This window comes from Oncorhynchus mykiss, chromosome 2, assembly GCF_057628025.1.
Source record: "Oncorhynchus mykiss isolate SJ-2025 chromosome 2, ASM5762802v1, whole genome shotgun sequence".
In the NCBI taxonomy this organism is placed as follows: Eukaryota; Metazoa; Chordata; class Actinopteri; order Salmoniformes; family Salmonidae; genus Oncorhynchus; species Oncorhynchus mykiss.
The window spans coordinates 72,478,599-72,500,384 of NC_143023.1; the positions used below are offsets into that span (position 1 = coordinate 72,478,599).

The window sequence follows — 21,786 nt, forward strand, 5'->3', positions numbered from 1 at the left end:
AACGCAGGAAGGTTCTCTAGTGTGTGTGTTTCCTAGTGATCATACGATATATTGCTCTGCTGATCCATACAGTAGTATATACACAATACATCTATTATATTGTAAGTCTAGTGGATGACAGATGACGTAGTAAAATTGTGGGTAAAGTGCTTAACAGTGGGAAGTCATTAGAGTGCAGCAGTGGGCTGCACAGCTTTGATAATAATTGAGAACACTGTTTGGGCAGATTCCTCCTCAGTCCCCCTAAAGTCACACATGAAAGGCATTGACTAATACAGCCATCAGCGCAGGGGAAACAGGACCAAACCATGCATCGCTCCACTCCCCTCCAACTCTTGACAAAAACAAAACTTGAAGAAGACAGCTGCTGATTTGTAACTTGGCGACAAACCCCTTCAAGCAAATAAAGCAGTCATGCCAGTTTTTCTGAAAGAAAAAAATCCATTAGTTTCACTGCTGCCAAGGTCAATTAAACAGCTGGAAAATTTTGCCTAATATAGAGTTAAAATAAAATCCCCCAAAACACGTTATCTTGAGCAATTTATTTCAATTTATCTGATGCTTCTATTCCCTGTATTGGTGTCTGGGAGCTCTGCCCAAATTGGTCTCCTCCTATAAGAGGGTGATCATAAGCACATCCTGGGACTTTGAGGGAGGGACTGTGCTGATGCTGCTGTTGTTCAAGGGGGTGGGCCGGGCAGGGATGCAGCAGCCGGGGAGCCAGGCAGACAAGGACCTGCGCTCAGCACATGGAGCGCTCTCATCCAGGAACAAGGAGAGCCCAGGGGAACAAATACAACTACACCCCCCCAAAAAACGATTTCAAAACAACAACAACAAAACAACAACCCAAAAAGCCTCTTGAGCCAGTGCTGGGTGATTGCCAGCTGCACTCCAGATTACCAGGTTCTGAGAGAGCCTTTTTGCAATCTCTCTGAGATGTATCATCTCCAGCTCCTTACATTAATCAGTTCAGCTGGAGAGGGATGGATGGCGACATGCAAACTGCTCAGCACGACGCGAATGAACTCATAATCAGCAATCAGATATTCTATGTAGCCGGTGGGGGTGGGATGGGGTGGGGGCTCAACTCAGAAAGGTCAAGGGCCTCTCCACTGCCAGCCTACCACCACCCACCCTCTCTCTCTCCCTCCCTCCCCCACATTGGCCCTGTCCGAATAGCCATACTAGCGTACTACATACTTAAATTGCAAGTATGTACTCATCGTCGCATACTATTTATAACATAATGTTTAGTGAAGGTTAGCCTTTTAGCTAAAGTAAAGGCACGGCAGGCTGCAAAAAACAGTCAGTTTTTAAAGATGTACGATTAAATAGTCATGACAGTTTTAAGGACAACAAAAAACGTCTTATATTTGATCACTGCAGGAGACTCTTTGCTCATCTTCTTTGCCATCATACATTTGTTTTTTTGTTTACTTTGAGAGAACTATCAAATCTCGAAGCACTCCTTTAATCCGGTTTTAATGCATTGCGGGTGTAAAATTCCCCAAAAGTTTACAATTCATACAAACTACATGAGAAGCCGAAATGAGTATGACATCTGGGGATTTAAAGCATACTACATTTTTGAAAAAGGCACATACTATAAAACGGCCTACTATTTAGAATGCTAGTATGGGTATTTGGACACGACCACTGTCTCTGTGTGATACCTCATATGTTGACCACACTGCTCCACTCACTGTATAGTAGAGGAGCTCAAGGCAAAAACACTGGAATGTTTATTTGATGCCATTATAAGTGAACCAAACAAATCTGTGAGGTCAAAAGATCTATGCAATTTACATCACACTGGTTTGAATACAATGGGCTAATTTACAAATAGAAAAAAAGGAGGCAATAAATTATTGGCTTGGATGAAGAGGTATTTTTTTCAATAGCATTCTGCTCCTGAATATGTCCTGTGTTTTCAAACTATAGCATATTTTAAATCCTTTCATCTAGTAATTAGTACTGAAGCAAGCAGCATTTACTTTAATTCCAACAAATATATGTGCATAAAAATCAAATATAAGTGGTCTGTTGCAACAAGGCTGTTTTCCAATGTTATTTATGATGATCATAATAAGATGCATTTCACACAGCTTAGGTTGGAGAAGTCGTTCCTAAAGCCCATAACCTTGAGAGAAAGTTTCACTCTAAGGCCTGCATGGGCCTCTATCAGGCATTCCTCCATTATCTGCTCCATTCTGCTGTGTTGTGGCAACACATGACCAGAGTCAGGACAGAGGCTCTCAGATGGGGAGGGCCCACATGTCACAGTTTCATCCTGTTTCTTTCCATTACCTGCATGTGATGTGAAGTACCCCGCTGGGACAGCACCCCCTAGTGCTGCGGAGTACTACTCCACCTGAGTGGTTTTGTTTCTCTACACGCTGAAGGACATGCAGGTGCCTGATCAGAGCTCAATGATGCCATTCCACAAGTAGCCCCCCTGAAGGCCTCTGCAGGGACATCTAATCAAACTGCTCACTCAGTTCCCTCTCTTTTGTAATCACGTTGTGTCACGGTATGCCTGTTGCGACGATCTTTGTTCAATTGTTTTTTATGCCTGTTCCCTGATTTCATCAACATTCCAGTCACTACTCATTTATCATCTCTCATTCCCTCCCTGGATCCATGTATGAGCTATAGCAGTTCTCCATGGAGAGGAGATGCATGCCCCAGCATGTCCCACCTCTAACCTCTGGCATGAGGTACCCCTGCCCCCCTTATCGGGGTAATCTAGTGTAGCTAGCTGTAACATGCACATAACACAACATAACAGTGCTGAGTAGAACAGGGTGGTGCTCCAGTCAGAAGGGCCTTGCTTATGTTATGTGTGTGTTATTTCTTACATTATTAGCCCAGAACATTTTTGTGTTGTTACATACAGCCGGAAATAACTTTTGGATATCAGAGTTGCAGTCACTCACCCACCAGCATTACGACCAGGAATATAACTTTCCCGAATTGGATCCTTTGTTCGTACCCCCCAGGGAAATTGAATTTATCCCAGAGGCTGCTCCGAGACCCCATCAGCGGAGAAGAGGTATTGGGAGTGGACTTCTAGTCCGACTCAGGAGGCGTGCACACCATCCACTGCTTCCAAGTATATTACTCGCTAATGTTCAGTCTCTGGACAATAAAGTAGATGAGCTCAGGGCGAGGGTCTCCTTCCAGAGAGACATCAGGGACTGTATCATACTCTTTCACAGAATCATTGCTCTCTCCAGATACACTGTCCCCGTCCACAAAGCCAGCTGGGTTCTCAGTACATCGCACAGATAGGAATAAAGAACTCTCCGGGAAGAAGAAAGACAGGGGTGTATGTTTCATGATTAACTACTCATGGTGTGATTGTGATAACGTACAGAAACTCAGGTCCTTTTGTTCACCCGACATTGAATACCTTACAATCAAATTCAGACTGTATTAACTCCCAAGAGAATTCTCTTCAGTAATAGTCACAGTATATTCCCCCTCAAGCCGATAACACAGCAGCACTCAAGGAACTACACTGGACTTTGTGCAAATTGGAAAGCTGCTTAAATACTTGACCACCACTACTCCAACTTCCAGGATGCCTACAAGCCCCCCTCCCCCCCACTCCCTCCCGCCCTCCCTTCGACAAATCAGATCATTACTCCATTTTGTTCATCCCTTCCTATAGGCAGAAACTCAAACAGGAAGTACCCATGCTAAGGTCTATTCAATGCTGGTCTGACCAATTGGAATCCATGCTTCAAGATTGTTTTGATCACTCAGACTGGGATATGTCTGCGTGATATGTCTGTGTGTAGCCTCTGAGAATAACATCTATGTATACACTGACATGGTGATTGAGTTCATCAGAAAGTGTTATTCCCACTGTGACTATTAGAACCTAACCAAATCAGAAACCATGGATAGATGGGAGCATACGCGCAAAACTGAAAGCGCAAACCACCGCATTTAACCATGGCAAGGTGACTGGAAATATGGTCAAATACAAACAGTGTAGTTATGCCCCCCGTAAGGCAATCAAACAGGCAAGAGACCAAGTGGAGTCGCAATTCAATGACTCAGGGTCTACAGGGTCTACAGACAATGGCAGGGTCTACAGACAATCATGGATAACAAAGGGAAACCAGCCATGTCACAGACACCGACATCTTGCTCCCAGAGAAGCTAAACACCTTCTTTACCCGCTTTGAGGTTAACACAGTGCCACCAATGCAGCCCACTCCCAAGGGCTCTTGTTCTCTGCAGTCGACATGAGTAAGACATTTAAACGTGTTAATCCTCGCAAGGTTTCCGACCCAGACGGCATCCCTAGCTGCGTCCTCAGAGCATGCGCAGACCAGCTGGCTGGAGTTTTTATGGACATATTCAATCTCTCCTTATCCCAGTCTGCTGTCCCCACTTGCTTCAAGATGTCCACCATTGTTCCTGTACCCAAGAAAGCAAAGGTAACTGAACTAAATGATCATCACCCCGTAGGACTCACTTCTGTTATCATGAAGTGGTTTGAGAGTCTAGTTAAGGATCATATCACCTCTACCTTACCTGACACCCTAGACCCACTTCATTTTGCATACCGCCCTAATAGATCCACAGACGATGCTATCGCCATCGCACTGCACACTGCCCTATCCCACCTGCTGTTCATTGACTACAGCTCAGCCTTCAACACCATAGTACCCTCCAAGCTCATCATTAAGCTTGGGGCCCTGGGTCTGTACCCCGCCCTGGGCAACTTGGTCCTGGACTTCTTGACGGGCCGCCCCCAGCTGGTGAACGTAGAAAACAACAACTCCGCTTCACTGATCCTCAACACATGGGCCCCACAAAGGTGCATACTCAGCCCCCTCCTGTACTTTCTGCTCACCCATGACTGCTTGGCCACATATGCCTCCAACTCAATCATCAAGTTTGCATCCAGTCGGGCTGTATCACCGCCTGGTACGCCAACTGCACAGCCCTCAACCGCAGGGTTCTCCAGAGGGTGGTGCGGTCTGACCATATATTTGATTTGATTTGATCACCGGGGCCACACTGCTTGCCCTCCAGGACACCCACAGCACCCGATGTCACAGGAAGGCCAAAAAGATCATCAAGGACAACAACCACCGAGCCACAGCCTGTTCACCCCGCTACCATCCATAAGGCGAGTTCAGTACAGGTGCATCTATCTCAAGGCCATCAGACTGTTAAATAGCCATCTCTAACCGGCTACCACCCAGTTACTCAACCCTGCACCTTAGAGGCTAATGCTCTATATACATAGACATGGAATCACTGGTCACTTTAATAATGTTTACATACTGCTTTACTCATTTCATATGTATGTACTGTATTTTAGTCAATACCACTCCGACATTGCTCGTCCTAATATTTATGTACTTCTTAACTTCATTATTTTACTTTAGATTTGTGTATATTGTTGTGAATTGTTAGATATTACTGCACTGTTGGAGCTATGAACACAAGCATTTTGCTACACCCACAATAACATCTGCTAAATATGTGTATGGGACCAACAGGATTTGATTTGATGTCACTCTTAGGTCAATTACAGCAGAGAACCCCTCTGCTTTCATCAGCCAACCCTTGACAGATAAGGGTGAAACAGCCCACAAACAATTGTTTCTCTTCTAGCCTGCCACTTCACACTTACCTAGCGCACATACTGTATTTGATTACAGCTGAGAACTGAGCAGCTTGGCTTGTCAGAGAAAAGCAGTTCAACAGTGGGGTGAGGTGAGGATACCTGATGGAGCTGGGGATAAGATACAGTGCCTTCAGAAAGTATTCATACCCCTTGACTTATTCCATATTTTGTTGTGTTACAGCAAATTCAAAATTTATAAAATATATGTTTTAATTTCACCCATCTACACACGCACATTTCTGGGGAAGGGTATAAAACAATTTCTAGAGTGTTTAACGTTTCCAAGAGCACAGTGGTCTCCATCATTCGGAATTGGAAAAATATGGAACTACCCAGACTCTGCCTAGAGCTGGCCGTCCGACCAAACTGAGTAAGGGGCCACACAAGATGCAAGATGAACCTTGGTCAGGGAGGTGACAAAGAAGCCAATGACCACTCTGGCAGAACTTCAGAGTTCCTTGGCTGAGATGGGAGAATGGTCTCTACAGCACTTCACCAATTTGGGCATTATGGGAGAGTGGCCCTACGGAAGCCACACCTGAGAAAAAGGCAGGACAGCACACCGGGAATTCACAAAAAGGCATGTGAAAGACTATAAGATCAATAGGCAAAAGAGTATGTGGTCTGATGAGAGAAAAATGTAACTCTGGCCTGAATTCAAAGCACTATGTCTGGAGAAAACAAGGGACAGCTGATCACCCGTCTAACAACATCCCCGGTCCTGTGTGGCTCGCATGGCACTTGCAACGCCAGGGTTGTGGGCTTGATTCTCATGGGGGACAAGTATGAAAAATGTATTCACTCACTACTCTAAGTCGCTCTGGATAAGAGTGTCTGCTAGATGACTAAAATGTAAAACTTGAAGCATGATAGCAGCACCATGCTATGGGGATGCTTTTCAGGGACTGGGAGGCTGGAGGGATCAATGAATGGAGCCAAAAAAAAAGGCACATCCTTGATGAGAACCTGCTTCAGAGTGCAAACAACCTTAGAAAGTAAATCTTTGTCCTAGTCTAACAGGACAATGACCCCAAGCACATAGCCAATGCAACCCTGGAATGGCTTCAGAACAAGAATGTGACAGTCCTTGAATGGCCCAGACTTTAATCCCATGGAAAATCTGTCCACCAAAACACTCAACGAAGAATGGGAGAAAATCCCTAAATCCTGATGTGCAAAGCTGATACAGACATACCCAAGAGGACTCAAAGATGTAGTTGCCGCCAAAGGTGCTTCTACTAAGTATTGACTCTGGGGTGTGAATACTTATGTAAATTTGATATTTCTGTATTTCATATTGACTACATTTGAAAAAAATTCTAAAAACACATTTTCACTTTGTAATTATGGGGTATTGTGTGTAGATGGGTGAGAAACAAATGTAATTAATCCAGGTTGAATTCAGTCTGTAAAACAACAAAATGTAGAATAAATCATATGAATACTTTCTGAAGGCACTGTATCTGACATGGAGGAAGAGAGACTAGAGAGGTTTGTCTCTGGCCTTTTTTGATGGGTTTATTTACTGCAGCATTGGAGAGGAGCACAAAGGTAGCTAGCAGGGGAAACAGCTGAACAGTGCAGGAGGCTCTGGGGAGGGATGTATTAACTCTATCTCTCGAGTTCCTCACCTACACATCTCTATACCCCCATCTCTCCATCTCCCTCCCCCTTCTCTCTCAAAGCAACCCCGGTGCCAACACCTCTCTCCTTATGTGTCTTTATTCCTCAGCATTTGAGTCAGACAAAACGCAAAATCAATAATGCTTTTTCTTCCCCATTTCCTCTTTGATGCAACTTCAAAAGGCCAGTGGACAGCCCTCTAGAGATCTGTGGAGAAAAAAAGGCAATGCTACAAGACACGCACAGAATAAAAGTACTCAGAAAACCATTCCCATCTTCAATCTGTTAAATCGCTCTTAACTTCTTTGCCCCGGCAGGAGGAGCTTGGGAGGACACTGCAGGTGCAGGAGAGTGCCAGCAAAGAAGTCACAGAAACACACCATGGATGTAATATCAGATCAATAACATATAGTATAGATCATAAAATGACTGGGTTGAAATTATATCCATTGTGAAAATGTATGCATATCATGGACATGGTGTGATTCACATCCAGACAACAGGTCAATGGATACTGAGACTACAGATAAACACTGATACTGCATACAGAGCTGTCTATCTAAAGGCCCTTTGAAGACTGACAGCAACAGATAATTCCCTTTCTGCTCTTAGTGCACAATCCACTGGCTACTCTCAATACACTCCTCTAATATCTCTCTCTCTCTCTCTCGCTCTCGCTCTCTCTCTCTCTCGCTCTCTCTCTGAGCTGAAAAACAAACGTATGTGTAAAATTATCTATTTCTGTATGTGAATGTTGAGGTGGAGTGATTGAGTGGTGCAGGACCAGGTGGACCTGTACTGAGTGTGTTATGAGGTGTGCGGAGGGAGGGAGTATTATAGCACCTTTGTAGGGTAGGCACTCCTAAATGCTATAGGACGGGAAGACACTTCAAATAATCCATATGTGTGTGCACTTAAATACAGAGTGAGAGTTAAAGCAGAAAATGACCTCTTACATTAGAGCTATCTGCTCAGCAGGGAACTGTACAATCAGAAATGGGATAATATTGTAATACTACAGTATATCCTGAGTTATCAACTTCATGAGCCACTGTGTTTGTATGAGACCACACCTTGATTAAAAATAAGGCAGGAGAGTATGATCTGATATAACCTCAAGTTAGTGAGTGAGTTAATCTGTCAGGAGTGTGAGGTGTGACTAGCATTGCCAATCTGTCAGGCATCCTCAAGTGCTAGAGTGGAGGGCATATCATGGCACAGTGTAGCCACAGCCACAGCCATAGCATACGGCAGGGTACAGGGTAGGAGTATCAGTGCTGGGTTCTGCCCTGTGTTAGGCTCAATCTCCTTCCTGCAGTCTCCTCTATCACTCCAAACTGCACGTCCCTGTCCTCGGAGTCTCTATGGAGCTAAATAAAAAATCCATGCTCTCAATGGGCAATCAATATCTCATTAACCAGTCCGTCCACACGCAGCCAGGCAGCCAGGATGTGCGTCGGTCAGTCGGTTGGTCTCACAGCCCGTTCCAGACAGCGTCACACCTCACACTCTTTAATAACCTGTGGAAATGCAACTCCGCGCCCTCACCCAAGGCATTGTGCAGGAAGAGATCTGAGCATACATGGCTCCTAAACACACCAAATTTCTCTCTAAGAGACGGCTGTTAGCTTACTAACTACTCTTACATTGCCATTAGTAATAATGGATGGCTGGATGGGCTCTGAGAATACGAAGTCGAACTCAAAATATTTTTCATAAACACATAGGCGATTTAATATAATAACATTAAAACCAATGAGGTAAATTATACTATAAAAATACATTATACTATAAAAGGAGATTATGTTTTGAATTTTTTATTTATTTTGATTATAACAAATTTTTAGGATTAAGTTAAAAAAAATGATGATCAGTCTCTCTTGTCATGGTGAGACTATTCAGACAATATTATGTAAATGTTTGTTGATCTGATATGAATGAAAAACGGGACTTTGTATGAAACATCATTCTTACCTGGTCACTCTTATTTTCAACCCTCACTTTTGGGCAAACATTTGCCTTCACGTTAATCTGTTTTCCCTAACTGGATAATAGCCAATCTTGTTAACCTCTGCTGTGATGCTGGAACCCTGCAGCACACAGCGGTAGTCCAGAGCACTTCACCCGCTTGCTGATAGGAAGAGTCAAAGAGCACCAAAGCTACAGCAAATATTTACTGCCTTATTAATATGGAATTTATCTGTACGTTTTCTCCATCCCCTGAACAATGTTTACAGTCTAGTAGACACTCGTGGTAAATCACATAGTTATGCACTGTCTGTATGCAAAACAGAAGCTTCATATTCATATCTTGATGACAGGTTAATTATAATGTAGATGAAACACACTTTATTTTTTTCTGCCTTTTGGTACATCAAACGTCTTTCTTTAATTATGTAATTAATATTTTGAATTTTCATCTTAATTGTGCTGAGTAGGCTGGCTAATTTGCATGGGGTAATGAGAGGGATGTTTCCATTACAGGTAATTAGGTACTTGTGAGGCAGTGGTGTGGCTGTGCGACTGGAAAGAGAAAGAGAAAGAGAAAGAGAGAGAGAGAGAGAGAGAGAGAGAGAGAGAGAGAGAGAGAGAGAGAGAGAGAGAGAGAGAGAGAGAGAGAGAGAGACCATAGCTCTGTTGAAAAGTAGCGACATATAAAACACAATCTCTTATAAAAATACATATCAATACATATCAATACACAACTCCTCTGGGTGAGTACATGCCAGCATGGCCTGGAAATATTTTCTCTATCTCAGATTGTTCTGGCAATTGTCACATAGAAACCTCATTAGAAGGAAGGATGTTTGATGTGCTTTTTACATTTGCAACACAAACCATTTTTTTGAAAATCTCTGTGAAAGTGTCCTATACATACCTCCTGTAAGACCCTATGATATGTGAACCGTACATGATACAGACAACATCTTGGTGTCATTAAACTAACAGTGTTCTCTAAAATATGGAGTATCGCTACATTGTGAAATAACATTTTACACATGAATGTATTCCATATTAAAAATATTAATATGAATATATCAAAAGTACCCTTTTCTATGTTGTTAATTTTTAGACATATTGTTTTAAACAATATACTCTATAAGTACATCACATTTTCAGAGTAGGCTCTCTGCATCTTTTAAAGTTATGATCAGTTTTATGAGCACCACCAACACAGATTTTTATTCCATTTGTAACTCTGTGTTGTTGTATGTGTCGAATTGCTACGCTTTATCTTGGCCAGGTCGCAGTTGCAAATGAGAACTTGTTCTCAACTAGCCTACCTGGTTAAATAAAGGTGAAATAAATAGAAATAAATAAATAAAACAGTTCATAGGAAAATTGATTCAAAGGGAACTCCCTCTGCTGTTGATTTGCTGAATGTGCAATCTTACAGGAGGGCTGTGATTGGTTAATGATCTATGTATAAAATGGATAATTTCTTCAAACGTAGCAGAGAGCCCACTCTGGAAATGTGATGTGTTTGAAGAGTATACTGTTCCAAACATCATGCCAAATGGAAACTCAAAAAGGGTATGAATGTCACAAATCGCGCCGAAGGTGGTTCCTCTTCCTGATCGGGCGGCACTCGGCGGGTGTCGTCGCCGGTCTACTAGCTGCCACCGGTCCCCTTTTCTGTTTCAGTTAGTTTTGTCTGATGTGTTACACCTGTTTCTTGTTTGGCTTTTGATTTGGGCTATTTAAACCAGGTATGCCCGCCTGCTTTTGTGCGGGCTTGTTTTTCTGTTCATGTGGTGTGTATTCTCGTGGACTATTTTCTCCGGACTATTTGGTCCTGCTTTTGGGCTGGTTTAAGTGATGCGCCTTAGTGTTTGGCGTTACCGTTACTTGTTGTTCTGGATTAAAAGATCACGATTGAACTACTTCTGCTGTCTGCACCTGACTTCTCCACCCACTACTCCTAGAAGCCGTCACAGAAGCCCGCACCATTCCTATGGAGTCAGCAGGAGCAGCGACCACCCCTCTTCCATCAATGGAGGAGCGCGTCCTCCATCATACGGCCATCCTCCATCGGATTGGTTCGGCGATGGACCAAATGATGGAGAGAATGGAACGATGGGAGAGGAGTGATCTCCCGACTTCATCCCCAGCTCCTCCACTGACGACGCAACCCACCTCTCCTCCGGCGGCATCCGGTCCCAGCGTGTTGCGTCTCGCGCCCCCGAGGGTGTAGGATGGAGCGGCGGCTGGGTGCCAGGGGTTTTTACTCCAGCTCGAGCTATACCTGGCTACCGTTCGTCCGACTCCCTCGGGTGATGAGAGTGCGAGCCTCCTCGTCTCCTGCCTGACGGGTAGAGCCTTGGAATAGGCCAACACAGTCTGGAACGGCCCAGACTCGGCTCGGGACCACTACCCGGAGTTCACCCGCCGTTTTCGGGCCGTGTTCGACCACCCTCCAGAGGGCTGAGCGGCGGGTGAACGACTGTTTCACCTCAGACAGGTGACGAGGAGCGCGCAGGACTTCACGTTGGAGTTCCGGAACTTGGCCGCTGGTGCGGGGTGGAATGACAGGGCCTTGATGGACCTCTACCGGTGCAGCCTCCGGGAGGACGTCCGCAGGGAGCTAGCTTGTCGGGACACCACACTCTCCCTCGACAAACTTATAGACTTGTCGATCCGGCTGGACAACCTGCTAGCTGTCGCAGGCGTTCAGAAGGGGTCCTGTCAGTTCCACCTCCCAGCCCTCCTGCTCAAACTCCGATGGAGTTAGGGGGCGCTGCATCAAGGGGGACCGGAGGAGGAGGCTCCTCCTGCACCCACTGTGGTCGGAGAGTACACAATTCCGACCGGTGCTGGAGGAGCTCGTCTGGGAGTCGAGATGGCAGGCGGAACACTTCTCGGTCACCCCACATGTTTTTATTAATTTCTTTCCCTGTGTTTTCTCCCTCTCTCCAGCATAAGGCGCTAGTCGATTCAGGGGCAGCTGGGAGTTTTGAGGATCGCGGACTCGCCCGTAGGTTGGGAATTCCGTTGGTGCCGATAGATCCGCCCTTCCCCGTGCACTCCTTAGATAGCCGATCGTTAGGGTCAGGGCTGGTCGGGGAGGCCACGGTTCCACTGGACATGGTAACGTAGGGGGATCATAGGGAGCGGATCAGTTTCTTCCTTATCGATTCACCTGCGTTTCCAGTGGTGCTGGGGGTTCCCTGGCTGGCCAGTCTCAATCCCCAAATTTCCTGGAAACAGGGGGCTCTCCAGGGGTGGTCAGAGGAGTGTTCAGGTAGGTGTATAGGAGTTTCCATCGGTACCACGTCGGTGGAGAGTCCAGACCAGGTTTCCACTGTGCGCATTCCCTCAGAATATGCTGATTTGGCTATAGCTTTTTGTAAGAAAAGGGCGACCAAATTACCATCCCATCGACGGGGGAATTGCGTGATAAACCTCCAGGAGAACGCTGCACTTCCCAGGAGTCACGTGTACCCATTGTCACAGGAGGAGATGTGGCTATGGAGACATATGTCACAGAATCTCCGAGACAGGGGTACATTCGGTCCTCCATGTCAACCGTCTCCTCGAGTTTCTTTTTTGTGAAAAAAAGGAGGGAGGTCTGCGTCCGTGCATTGATTATCGAGGTCTCAATTCTATCACAGTGGGGTTTAGTTATCTGCTACCTCTCATCGCTACGGCGGTGGAATCATTCCACGGAGCGTGTTTTTTCACAAAACTGAACCTCAGTTGCATATTCAGGAGGGAGATGAGTGGAAAACAGCGTTTAGTACCACATCTGGCCACTATGAGTACCTCTTCATACCGTATGGGTTAAAGAATGCTCCAGCCATCTTTCAATCCTTTGTAGATAAGATTCTCAGGGACCTGCACGGGCAGGGTGTGGTTGTGTATATTGATGACATCCTGATCTATTCTGCCACACGGGCGCGCATGTCTTCCTGGTGCGCAAGGTACTTGGGCGACTGCTGGAGCATGACCTATACATCAAGGCTGAGAAATGTGTGTTCTCCAAACGAGCCGTTTCCTTCCTGGGTTATCGCATTTCCACCTCGGGGGTGGTGATGGAGTGTTACCGTGTTAACGCTGTGCGTAATTGGCCGACTCCGACCACGGTAGATGAGGTGCAGCGATTTTTAGGGTTTGCCAATTACTACCGGAGGTTTATCCGGGGTTTTGGCCAGGTGGCAGCTCCTATTACCTCACTGCTGAAGGGGGGTCCGGTGCGTTTACGGTGGTCTGCCGAGGCGGACGGAGCTTTCAACCGGTTGAAGGCGCTGTTTACTGACGCTCCCGTGTTGGCACATCCGGACCCCTCTTTGGCGTTCATAGTGGAGGTGGACGCGTCCGAGGCTGGGGTTGGAGCCGTGCTATCACAGCGCTCGGACACGCCACGAAAGCTCCGCCCCTGAGCGAAACTATGATGTGGGGGACCGGGAGTTGTTGGCTGTGGTGAAAGGTGTGGAGACACTGGCTTGAGGGGACTAAGCACCCTTTCCTCATCTGGACTGACCACCGCAATCTGGAGTATATCCGGGCGGCGAGGAGACTAAATCCTCGTCAGGCTAGGTGGGCCATGTCCTTTACCAGATTCAGATTCCCGATCTCTTATAGACCAGGATCCCTCAACACTAAGGCCGACACGCTGTCCCATCTCTATGACACTGAGGACCGGTCCATCGATCCTACTCTCATCCTTCCAGCCTCTAGGCTGGTGGCACCGGTGGTGTGGGAGGTGGACGCGGACATCAAGCAGGCGTTACGCTTGGAACCTGCGCTTTCACAGTGTCCTACCAGTCTTAGGTATGTGCCGCTTGGTGTCCGTGATCAATTGATTCGGTGGGCCCACACACTACCCTCTTCAGGTCATCCAGGTATTGCGAGGACAGTGCCGGGTCTTAGGGGGAAGTACTGGTGGCCTACCTTAGCTAAGGACGTGAGGCTCTATGTATCCTCCTGTTCGGTGTGCGCTCAGAGTAATGCTCCTAGGCACCTGCCTAGAGGGAAGCTACAGCCCCTCCCTGTTCCACAACAGCCCTGGTCTCATCTGTCGGTGGACTTCCTTACCGATCTTTCCCCCGTCTCAGGGGAACACTACGATCCTGGTCGTTGTAGACCGGTTTTCTAAGTCCTGCCGTCTCCTCCCGTTGCCTGGTCTCCCTACGGCCCTACAGACTGTGGAGGCCCTATTTACCCACGTTTTCCGGCACTACTGGGTGCCGGAGGACATCGTTGGAGCCGTGCTCACGTCCCCAGTTCATGTCCCGAGTTTGGAGGGCGTTTACGGAGCGTCTGGGGGTCTCGGTCAGCCTGACCTCTGGTTACCACCCCGAGAGTAATGGGCAGGTGGAGAGAGTTAACCAGGAGGTAGGTCGTATTGCCAGGACCGGCCAGGAGAATGGGCGGGGTACGTCCCAAGGGCGGAGGTGGCACAGAACTCACTCCGCCACTCCTCCACGAACATGTCACCATTCCAATGCGTGCTGGGCTACCAGACGGTCCTGGCTCCGTGGCATCAGAGTCAGACCGAAGCTCCTGCGGTGGAGGAGTGGGTGCAGAGCTCTAGGGAGACCTGGATGGCAGTCCAGGAATCTCTCAAGCAAGCTGGTGGATGGCAGAAGAAGAGCGCTGACCACCACTGCAGTGAGGCCCCTGTGTTCGCACCAGGGGACAGGGTCTGGCTCTCGACCCGAAACCTGCCCCTCCCCCTGCCCTGCCGGAAGCTGGGGCCGCAGTGTGTGGGGCCATTTAAATTCCTGAGGATAAACGAGGTGTGTTATAGATTACAACTCCCTTCTTACTATCGTATTAACCCCTCGTTTCATGTGTCTCTCCTCAGGCCGGTGGTAGCTGGTCCCCTACAAGAAGGTGAGGTGCCGGAGGTCCCTCCGCCCCCTCTGGACATCGAGGGGTCCCCGGCGTACACGGTACGAGCTTTTCTGGACTCGAGACGCCGGGTGAGGGGCCTGCGGTACCTCGTGGACTGGGAGGGGTACGGTCCGGAGCAGAGGTGCTGGGTACTGGTGGGGGACATTCTGGATCCATCACTACTAAGGGATTTCCATCGCCTCCATCCGGATCACCCTGCGCCTCACCCTCCGGGTCGCCCTCGAGGCCAGGGTCGGCGCGCTGCGGGGGCCGCGCGTCAGGAGGGGGGTACTGTCACGAATCCCGCCGAAGGTGGTTCCTCTTCCTGTTCGGGCAGCGCTCGGCGGTTGTCGTTGCCGGTCTACTAGCTGCCACCGATCCCCTTTTCTGTTTCAGTTAGTTTTGTCTGATGTGTTACACCTGTTTCTTGTTTGGCTTTTGATTTGGGCTATTTAAACCAGGTATGCCCGCCTGCTTTTGTGCAGGCTTGTTTTTCTGTTCATGTGGTGTGTATTCTCGTGGACTATTTTCTCCGGACTGTTTGGTCCTGCTTTTGGGCTGGTTTAAGTGATGCGCCTTAGTGTTTGGCGTTACCGTTACTTGTTGTTCTGGATTAAAATATCATGATTGAACTACCTCTGCTCTCTGCGCCTGACTTCTCCACCCACTACTCCTAGAAGCCGTGACAATAAAGGATATGAAATCATATTCTTTATTCTTTCAAATGTATTTCAGAATATAGACACTCCAAAGTATAAAGCGTATAATGACACCAAGATGTTGTCTGTACCATATTGTTAGGGTCTTACAGGAGGCATGTATAGGTCTAGAAAGGGCCTAACATGATCACTTTCATCATGATGTAACAATCAAATAAGTATCTATTTGGAAAGGCTTCAAATCCTCAAAAACCTAGTCCAGCTCATTGATGTATTGTGATAAGATTTAACTGAATAATGACACTATTGGTTAAAGGATTCAATGCAGACCTGCCCTTACACTGTAATGAATACATCTTGATTCAAGGCAGACCTACCCTTGTACAGAAATAAATACATATTGATTGAATGCAGACCTACCCTTACACAGTAATAAATACATCTCGATTGAATGCAGACCTACCCTTATACAGTAATAAATACATCTTAATTGAATGCAGACCTACCCTTATACAGTAGTAAATACATATTGATTGAATGCAGACCTACCCTTATACAGTAATAAATGCATCTTGATTGAATGCAGACCTACCCTATATAGTAATAAATACACATTGATTGAATGCAGACCTACCCTTAAACAGTAATAAATACATCTTGATTGAATGCAGACCTACCCTTAAACAGTAATAAATACATCTTGATTGAATACAGACCTACCCTTAAACAGTAATAAATAGATATTGATTGAATGCAGACCTACCCTTAAACAGTAATAAATAGATCTTGATTGAATGCAGACCTACCCTTAAACAGTAATAAATACATATTGATTGAATGCAGACCTACCCTTAAACAGTAATACATAGATATTGATTGAATGCAGACCTACCCTTAAACAGTAATAAATAGATATTGATTGAATGCAGACCTACCCTTAAACAGTAATACATAGATATTGATTGAATGCAGACCTACCCTTAAACAGTAATAAACACATCTTGAAAAATAGCGGAAATTGCATCTGGAATAAAAACTGGAAAGGGTAAAACATGTATTTGATTTTGCACAGCTACACCAATAAAGAAATATATTTCTACATTTTCCATATTCAAAATAAGTCTATATAAAAGGGTATTGGGTTAGAGGGCTGATCTTTCAAATCTGCCTCAGTGTCACAAAATGTCATTCTCCCACAATTTCACACATCTCTGTCAACTACGTAATCTCACTCTATCACAGGAATTTCACACATTGTGATCAAGTGCGCGGTCAAAACTTCACACAACTGTCCCTCTCGGGAAAGAGAGGTCAAGATCATACTCTCAGAATTGTCAAGTATCAGTGTAATTTATTTTTTTTAAATAAGAATGTAGTGGAAAATGCAAAAATGTTTCCACACAATATATGTATTAGAAATGCAGTGATTGGTGAGGATGTACTGTAGCATCTAACACACAATGACAGCTGCCTGAGCTTCACAGTGACTATTTTCTGTGTGTTCGTGTGTATGTGTAAGAGCACGTAATGCTTGGGTTTGCATATGTGTATATGCAAGAATGTGTGTGTGTGTGTGTGTGTGTGTGTGTGTGTGTGTGTGTGTGTGTGTGTGTGTGTGTGTGTGTGTGTGTGTGTGTGTGTGTGTGTGTGTGTGTGTGTGTGTGTGTGTGTGAGAGAGAATGGATGTGAATGCATTGTTCGTGACCCACAAGGTGATGGTGTGTGTGCCTGCATGTGTATTTGTGCATGCATACATGAGTTTGTGTGTGTGACTGTATGATGGTGGGGGTGGGAGAACTGGGATTAAGCATGCAGGATCACGACACTGAGACTGGGAGGAGGACCCAGCCTTACTCCCATGGCCATGCTTGTATACCCAACTCCCAAAAAATAGGTCAGTGGAACACAAGAAACACAGCAGTATCAACTCAAAGAATCCTAGTCTGCCAGTTGCGCCAGCCAGTGCCTTGTCGCCCCGTCTGCAAGCCACGTTCAACACTACCAGTCTGCCATGCAACTCTACCCTCCGAACAGACAAACACGTCCTCTGGAATGGAACAGAATTAATACCCAAGGATAAAGAACTGCTAAAGGGACCCCTGAACCCCCCTGAAACCCCCATGTCCCGTCCATCCCCACCCCTGGTCCACCCCCCTATGTCTACCCTTCAAAACTTGGAATTGTCGCAAGAGCTGGAGGGCTGTATTTCTCATCAGAAAGAGATCAGTGCTATAGTATGACCACACTGACTCTAATTTATTAAACACACACCAGCACAGAGAAAGCATACATAACAGATACCATGAGAGTAACAGCCCTATCCACTTAAGAGAAACATCCCAACACACACGTCTTATCATCTGTTTTGAATTTCTAACTTGGTTTCCTCCCAGAATAGATTTTTTTTCCACAGCTTAATTCCCTAGTAATAAACACATTCTGAGGCAGTCTCTCTCTCTTTTTGCAGGAAACTGAAATGGAGAGTTGGCAGGCAGTGAATAGAGAAGCTTCACTTCCCTACTTGTTACTCTAGCAGCCTATTGCACCGTGGAAACAGCATGCATGCATTCTGCTCTTACCTTTCATAGCTGAAATCACAAAATACATCATTAAGCTCCGAGTCCATAAGAGAGCACTATCACCAGCGCAAAGCCCTCCACTGCTGTCTCAGCAGCAGCTGGCCAGCACAGCTCTGTCTCTCAGCCTCCGAGCATGAACACACGAGAATCCATGTGACTGTGACATCAGCACTCATGTCCGCCTGTTCCCACCCCCTGCCTTTGATTGGCAAAGCAGGCAGCCAGTGGGGGCGCTGAGAGCTCAGGCTCTGTTTGCATTGCTAAGGCTTGTCTGAGGGCTCGCTAGACACAGCACACTTTCACTATCTTGTCTTGCTTATCGTTTAGTGCCAGGATAAAGTCATAACAATTTCTCTGCCAGAAACAAAAATTCCATTCCCTTTTTTGCTTTCATAATGTAAGGAAAATAGGAAAACTAAGGAAAGAGAAGAAAAAAGTTCAAGAGAGACTCGAATAGAGAGAAAAGGGAAGATAAAATAAGTAGACAAATACATTCAATGAGAATGAGGGAAGGAGATAATCTAGAGAGGCTGTCTAATTCTCTGTGGCTCAGTGATAACAGAAGTCCTCTCTTCATCTTCTCTAGATGGTACTACTCATTCTGCCTCCAGATGTCTACCTGCAGAGCAGAGGGAGGGGGGGGGGGCCTTACAGAGCCCAGACGGACGAGTGGAGGACGGATGAGTGGAGGTTCAGCCCATCCCTTGACCTCTCCACAGGACTCACACACCTCTCACCTCCTCTCCCCCTCTCCCACGGCTCACACACGCAAGCTCTGGCAGGTGAGAAAGGGGAGATAGTGACGAAAGGGTTTGGCTGATCCCCTCCACCCCACAGTGACTAGCGGATGAGTTTCTCTCTATTGTTTTCTCTCACCCTCTCCCTCTCACCCTCTCTCACCCTCTCTCTCTCTTGCCCTCTCTCTCTCTCGCTCCTCTGATAATCTGTTCAGACCCCTTACCAGCTGGCACTATCTGACACAATATTCTGTTCATAGTGCCATCCGGCTCTGGCCAATAACCAACCGGGTTCATTTTGAATTTCCATATCATCCCTTCTCAAGAAATATTCAAAATACTTCATTGCATTATTTAGACATCTTTCATGCTAATAGTTTGGACTGGCAGTTTTACCAAATTCATTTGCAATTTTTGACATGCCCAGTTATTATTTGGCAAACATCCCTCTAATGTTCCATGTGTATATGTCTACAGCCAACTTGTCCTATTGGTACTGCTGCAGGAAGGGTATACTGTGTATACAGTAGGGATCACGACCTATGATACATCAAGTATGCAAATGAACCTCCTGCCCATGACGCCATAAATCTAGCAAATGAACGTGTTTCATTACGACCTCTACATGATCCATTAGAGAAACTATAAACACATTAGCTCCTGTTATGTCAACACGGGTCTGTCACTGCACACAATCTAATGAACAAAATATAATTCCGCTGTAGATATCATCAAATGAAGCGTGTCATGGTTACAAACGAGTGAACGTGATGAGGTGGTAAACACATTTAATTCCCCCGTCACACTGAAACCTAGTGTCTCTCAGGTTGGATAACCACAATACCTTGTGTTGCTCTCTATATAAGTCAGTCTGCTGGCCCACGCAGAGCCAGGTTAAACTGTCACTTTCAGCACAGAAAACACTGTGGTGTGGTTGCCTTGGCTGTGTGCTACTAGTTGCTACAGTATCAGTAAGTCTAAAATCAGGAGCCATCTCACTGCTGTTGTTGTGAGGTCCTTGTTTATAAAACAGCATGGCTTTGGCCCCTGGGTGGCCAGGCCCCACTGTGACCTCACATACACTCTCTCCTGGCTGCACTCTGCTCTGCACTTTCTTCCCAGACTTTCAGATGACTGCAGATAATATCAGTTTAGTCTAAATGCTGCTTATCTCTGAGGAAAGGAACATCTACACTACACTACACTCTCTGTGTGTGAAAGAGAGAGTGGGAAGGATAGAGTCGAGTTTGTTTGTGTGCATTGTGTCTGTATGTTTACTGTCCGTGAATCTGTATGACTTTTGTAAAACCTTGGTTGAGGACAATGTGTGAAAGCACCCACCAGGCATCATTGACACACTAAGGATCAGACAAGCTAAATGCCTTCTATGCTCTCTTCAAGGCAAGCAACACTAAACCATGCATGAGAGCACGAGATGTTTCAGATGACTGTGTGATCACTCTCTCCGTACCCGATGTGAGTAAGACCTTTAAACAGGTTAACATTCACAAGGCCGTAGGGCCAGACTGATTATCAAGTTGGCAAGTGTGTTCACAGACATTTTCAACCTCTCCCTGACCAAGCATGTAATATCTACATGTTTCAAGCAGACCAACATAGACCCTGTGCCCAAGAATGCCAATGTAACCTGTCTAAATGACTATCGCTCCATAGCACTCACATTTGTAGCCATGAAATGCTTTAAATGGCTGGTCATGGCTCACATCAACACCATCATCCCATCCCTGGAGGCATACCGCCTCAAGAGACCCACAGATTATGTAATCTCTATTGCACACCACACTGCCCTCTCCCACCTGGACAAGAGGAACACCTATGTGAGAATGCTGTGCATTGACTTCAGCTCAGCATTTAACACCATAGTGCCCTCCAAGCTCATCACTTAGTTAAGGACCCTGGAACTGAACTACTCTCTCCACAATTGGATTCGGGACTTCCTGATGGTCCGCCCCCAGGTGGCGAGGGTAGGCAAAAACCCATCCGCCTTTGCTGGCCTTCCACATGGGGGCCCCTCAGGGGTGCATGCTTAGTCCTCTCCTGTACTCCCTGTTCACCCACACAACATTGTGGCCGTGCATGACTACAACACCATCATTAAGTTTGCTGATGACACCACGGTGGTAGGCCTGATCAACATCGACGATAAGACCCTATTTGGCTGTAATATTATCATCTCTCGAAGAGCATACTCACAACTACAAATGTCTGATTATTCCATGCAAAATAATTGAGCACATTTGCTCAGTGGCAGCAGGTAGCCTAGTGGTTAGAGCGCTGGGCCAGTAACTGAAAGGTTGCTGGATCGAATCCCTGAGCTGACAAGGTAAAAATCTGTCATTCTGAGCAAGGCAGCTAACTCACCCCTCCCTGGGTGCCGTGGATGTCAATTATGGCAGCACCCTGCACCTCTCTGAGGGGTTGGGTTAAATGTGGAAGATTCACTTACACAACTGACAAGGTATTGCATTTAGCTCTATCATCAGACTTATACAGCAAATAACTGCATGCTTTCAGGAGCCGTAGATATCAATTGATCGTGTACTGTAATTCAAGATTTGTGAGGGTGCCACCAGATGAAGATCATCAAAGGTAAATTGTTAATTTTATTTCTGACTTTTGTGACACTCTCCTTGGCTGGTAAATGGCTGTATGGGTTTCTGTGGCTAGGTGCTGAC

General features: G+C 46.1%; 2 protein-coding genes across 3 annotated transcripts in view; one reads left to right on the top strand and one right to left on the bottom strand.

The window, feature by feature from the left end:
* Positions 1-21,786, bottom strand: part of roraa (RAR-related orphan receptor A, paralog a) — a 287,099-nt gene that overhangs the window by 57,967 nt on the left and 207,346 nt on the right. Inside the window, exon 1 of one of the 2 annotated variants that reach the window (XM_036954961.2) lies at positions 18,354-18,556. The exons of the other annotated variant lie outside the window; for it this stretch is intronic. Coding sequence (XP_036810856.1) covers positions 18,354-18,384 — 31 coding nt within the window. The 5' untranslated portion in view covers positions 18,385-18,556. Of the gene's footprint in view, positions 1-18,353; positions 18,557-21,786 lie in introns of those variants that run through there. 2 annotated transcript variants of the gene reach the window in all.
* On the top strand, positions 12,264-15,750 carry LOC149985223 (uncharacterized). Its single transcript, XM_090206627.1, has one exon. It carries the CDS (start codon positions 14,710-14,712, stop codon positions 15,481-15,483), a length of 774 nt encoding a protein of 257 aa, XP_090062753.1. The 5' UTR covers positions 12,264-14,709; the 3' UTR covers positions 15,484-15,750.

Bases quoted from the DNA above. Each gene is read 5' to 3' on its own strand.
- LOC149985223 (XM_090206627.1), top strand. From the start codon at position 14,710: ATGTCACCATTCCAATGCGTGCTGGGCTACCAGACGGTCCTGGCTCCG.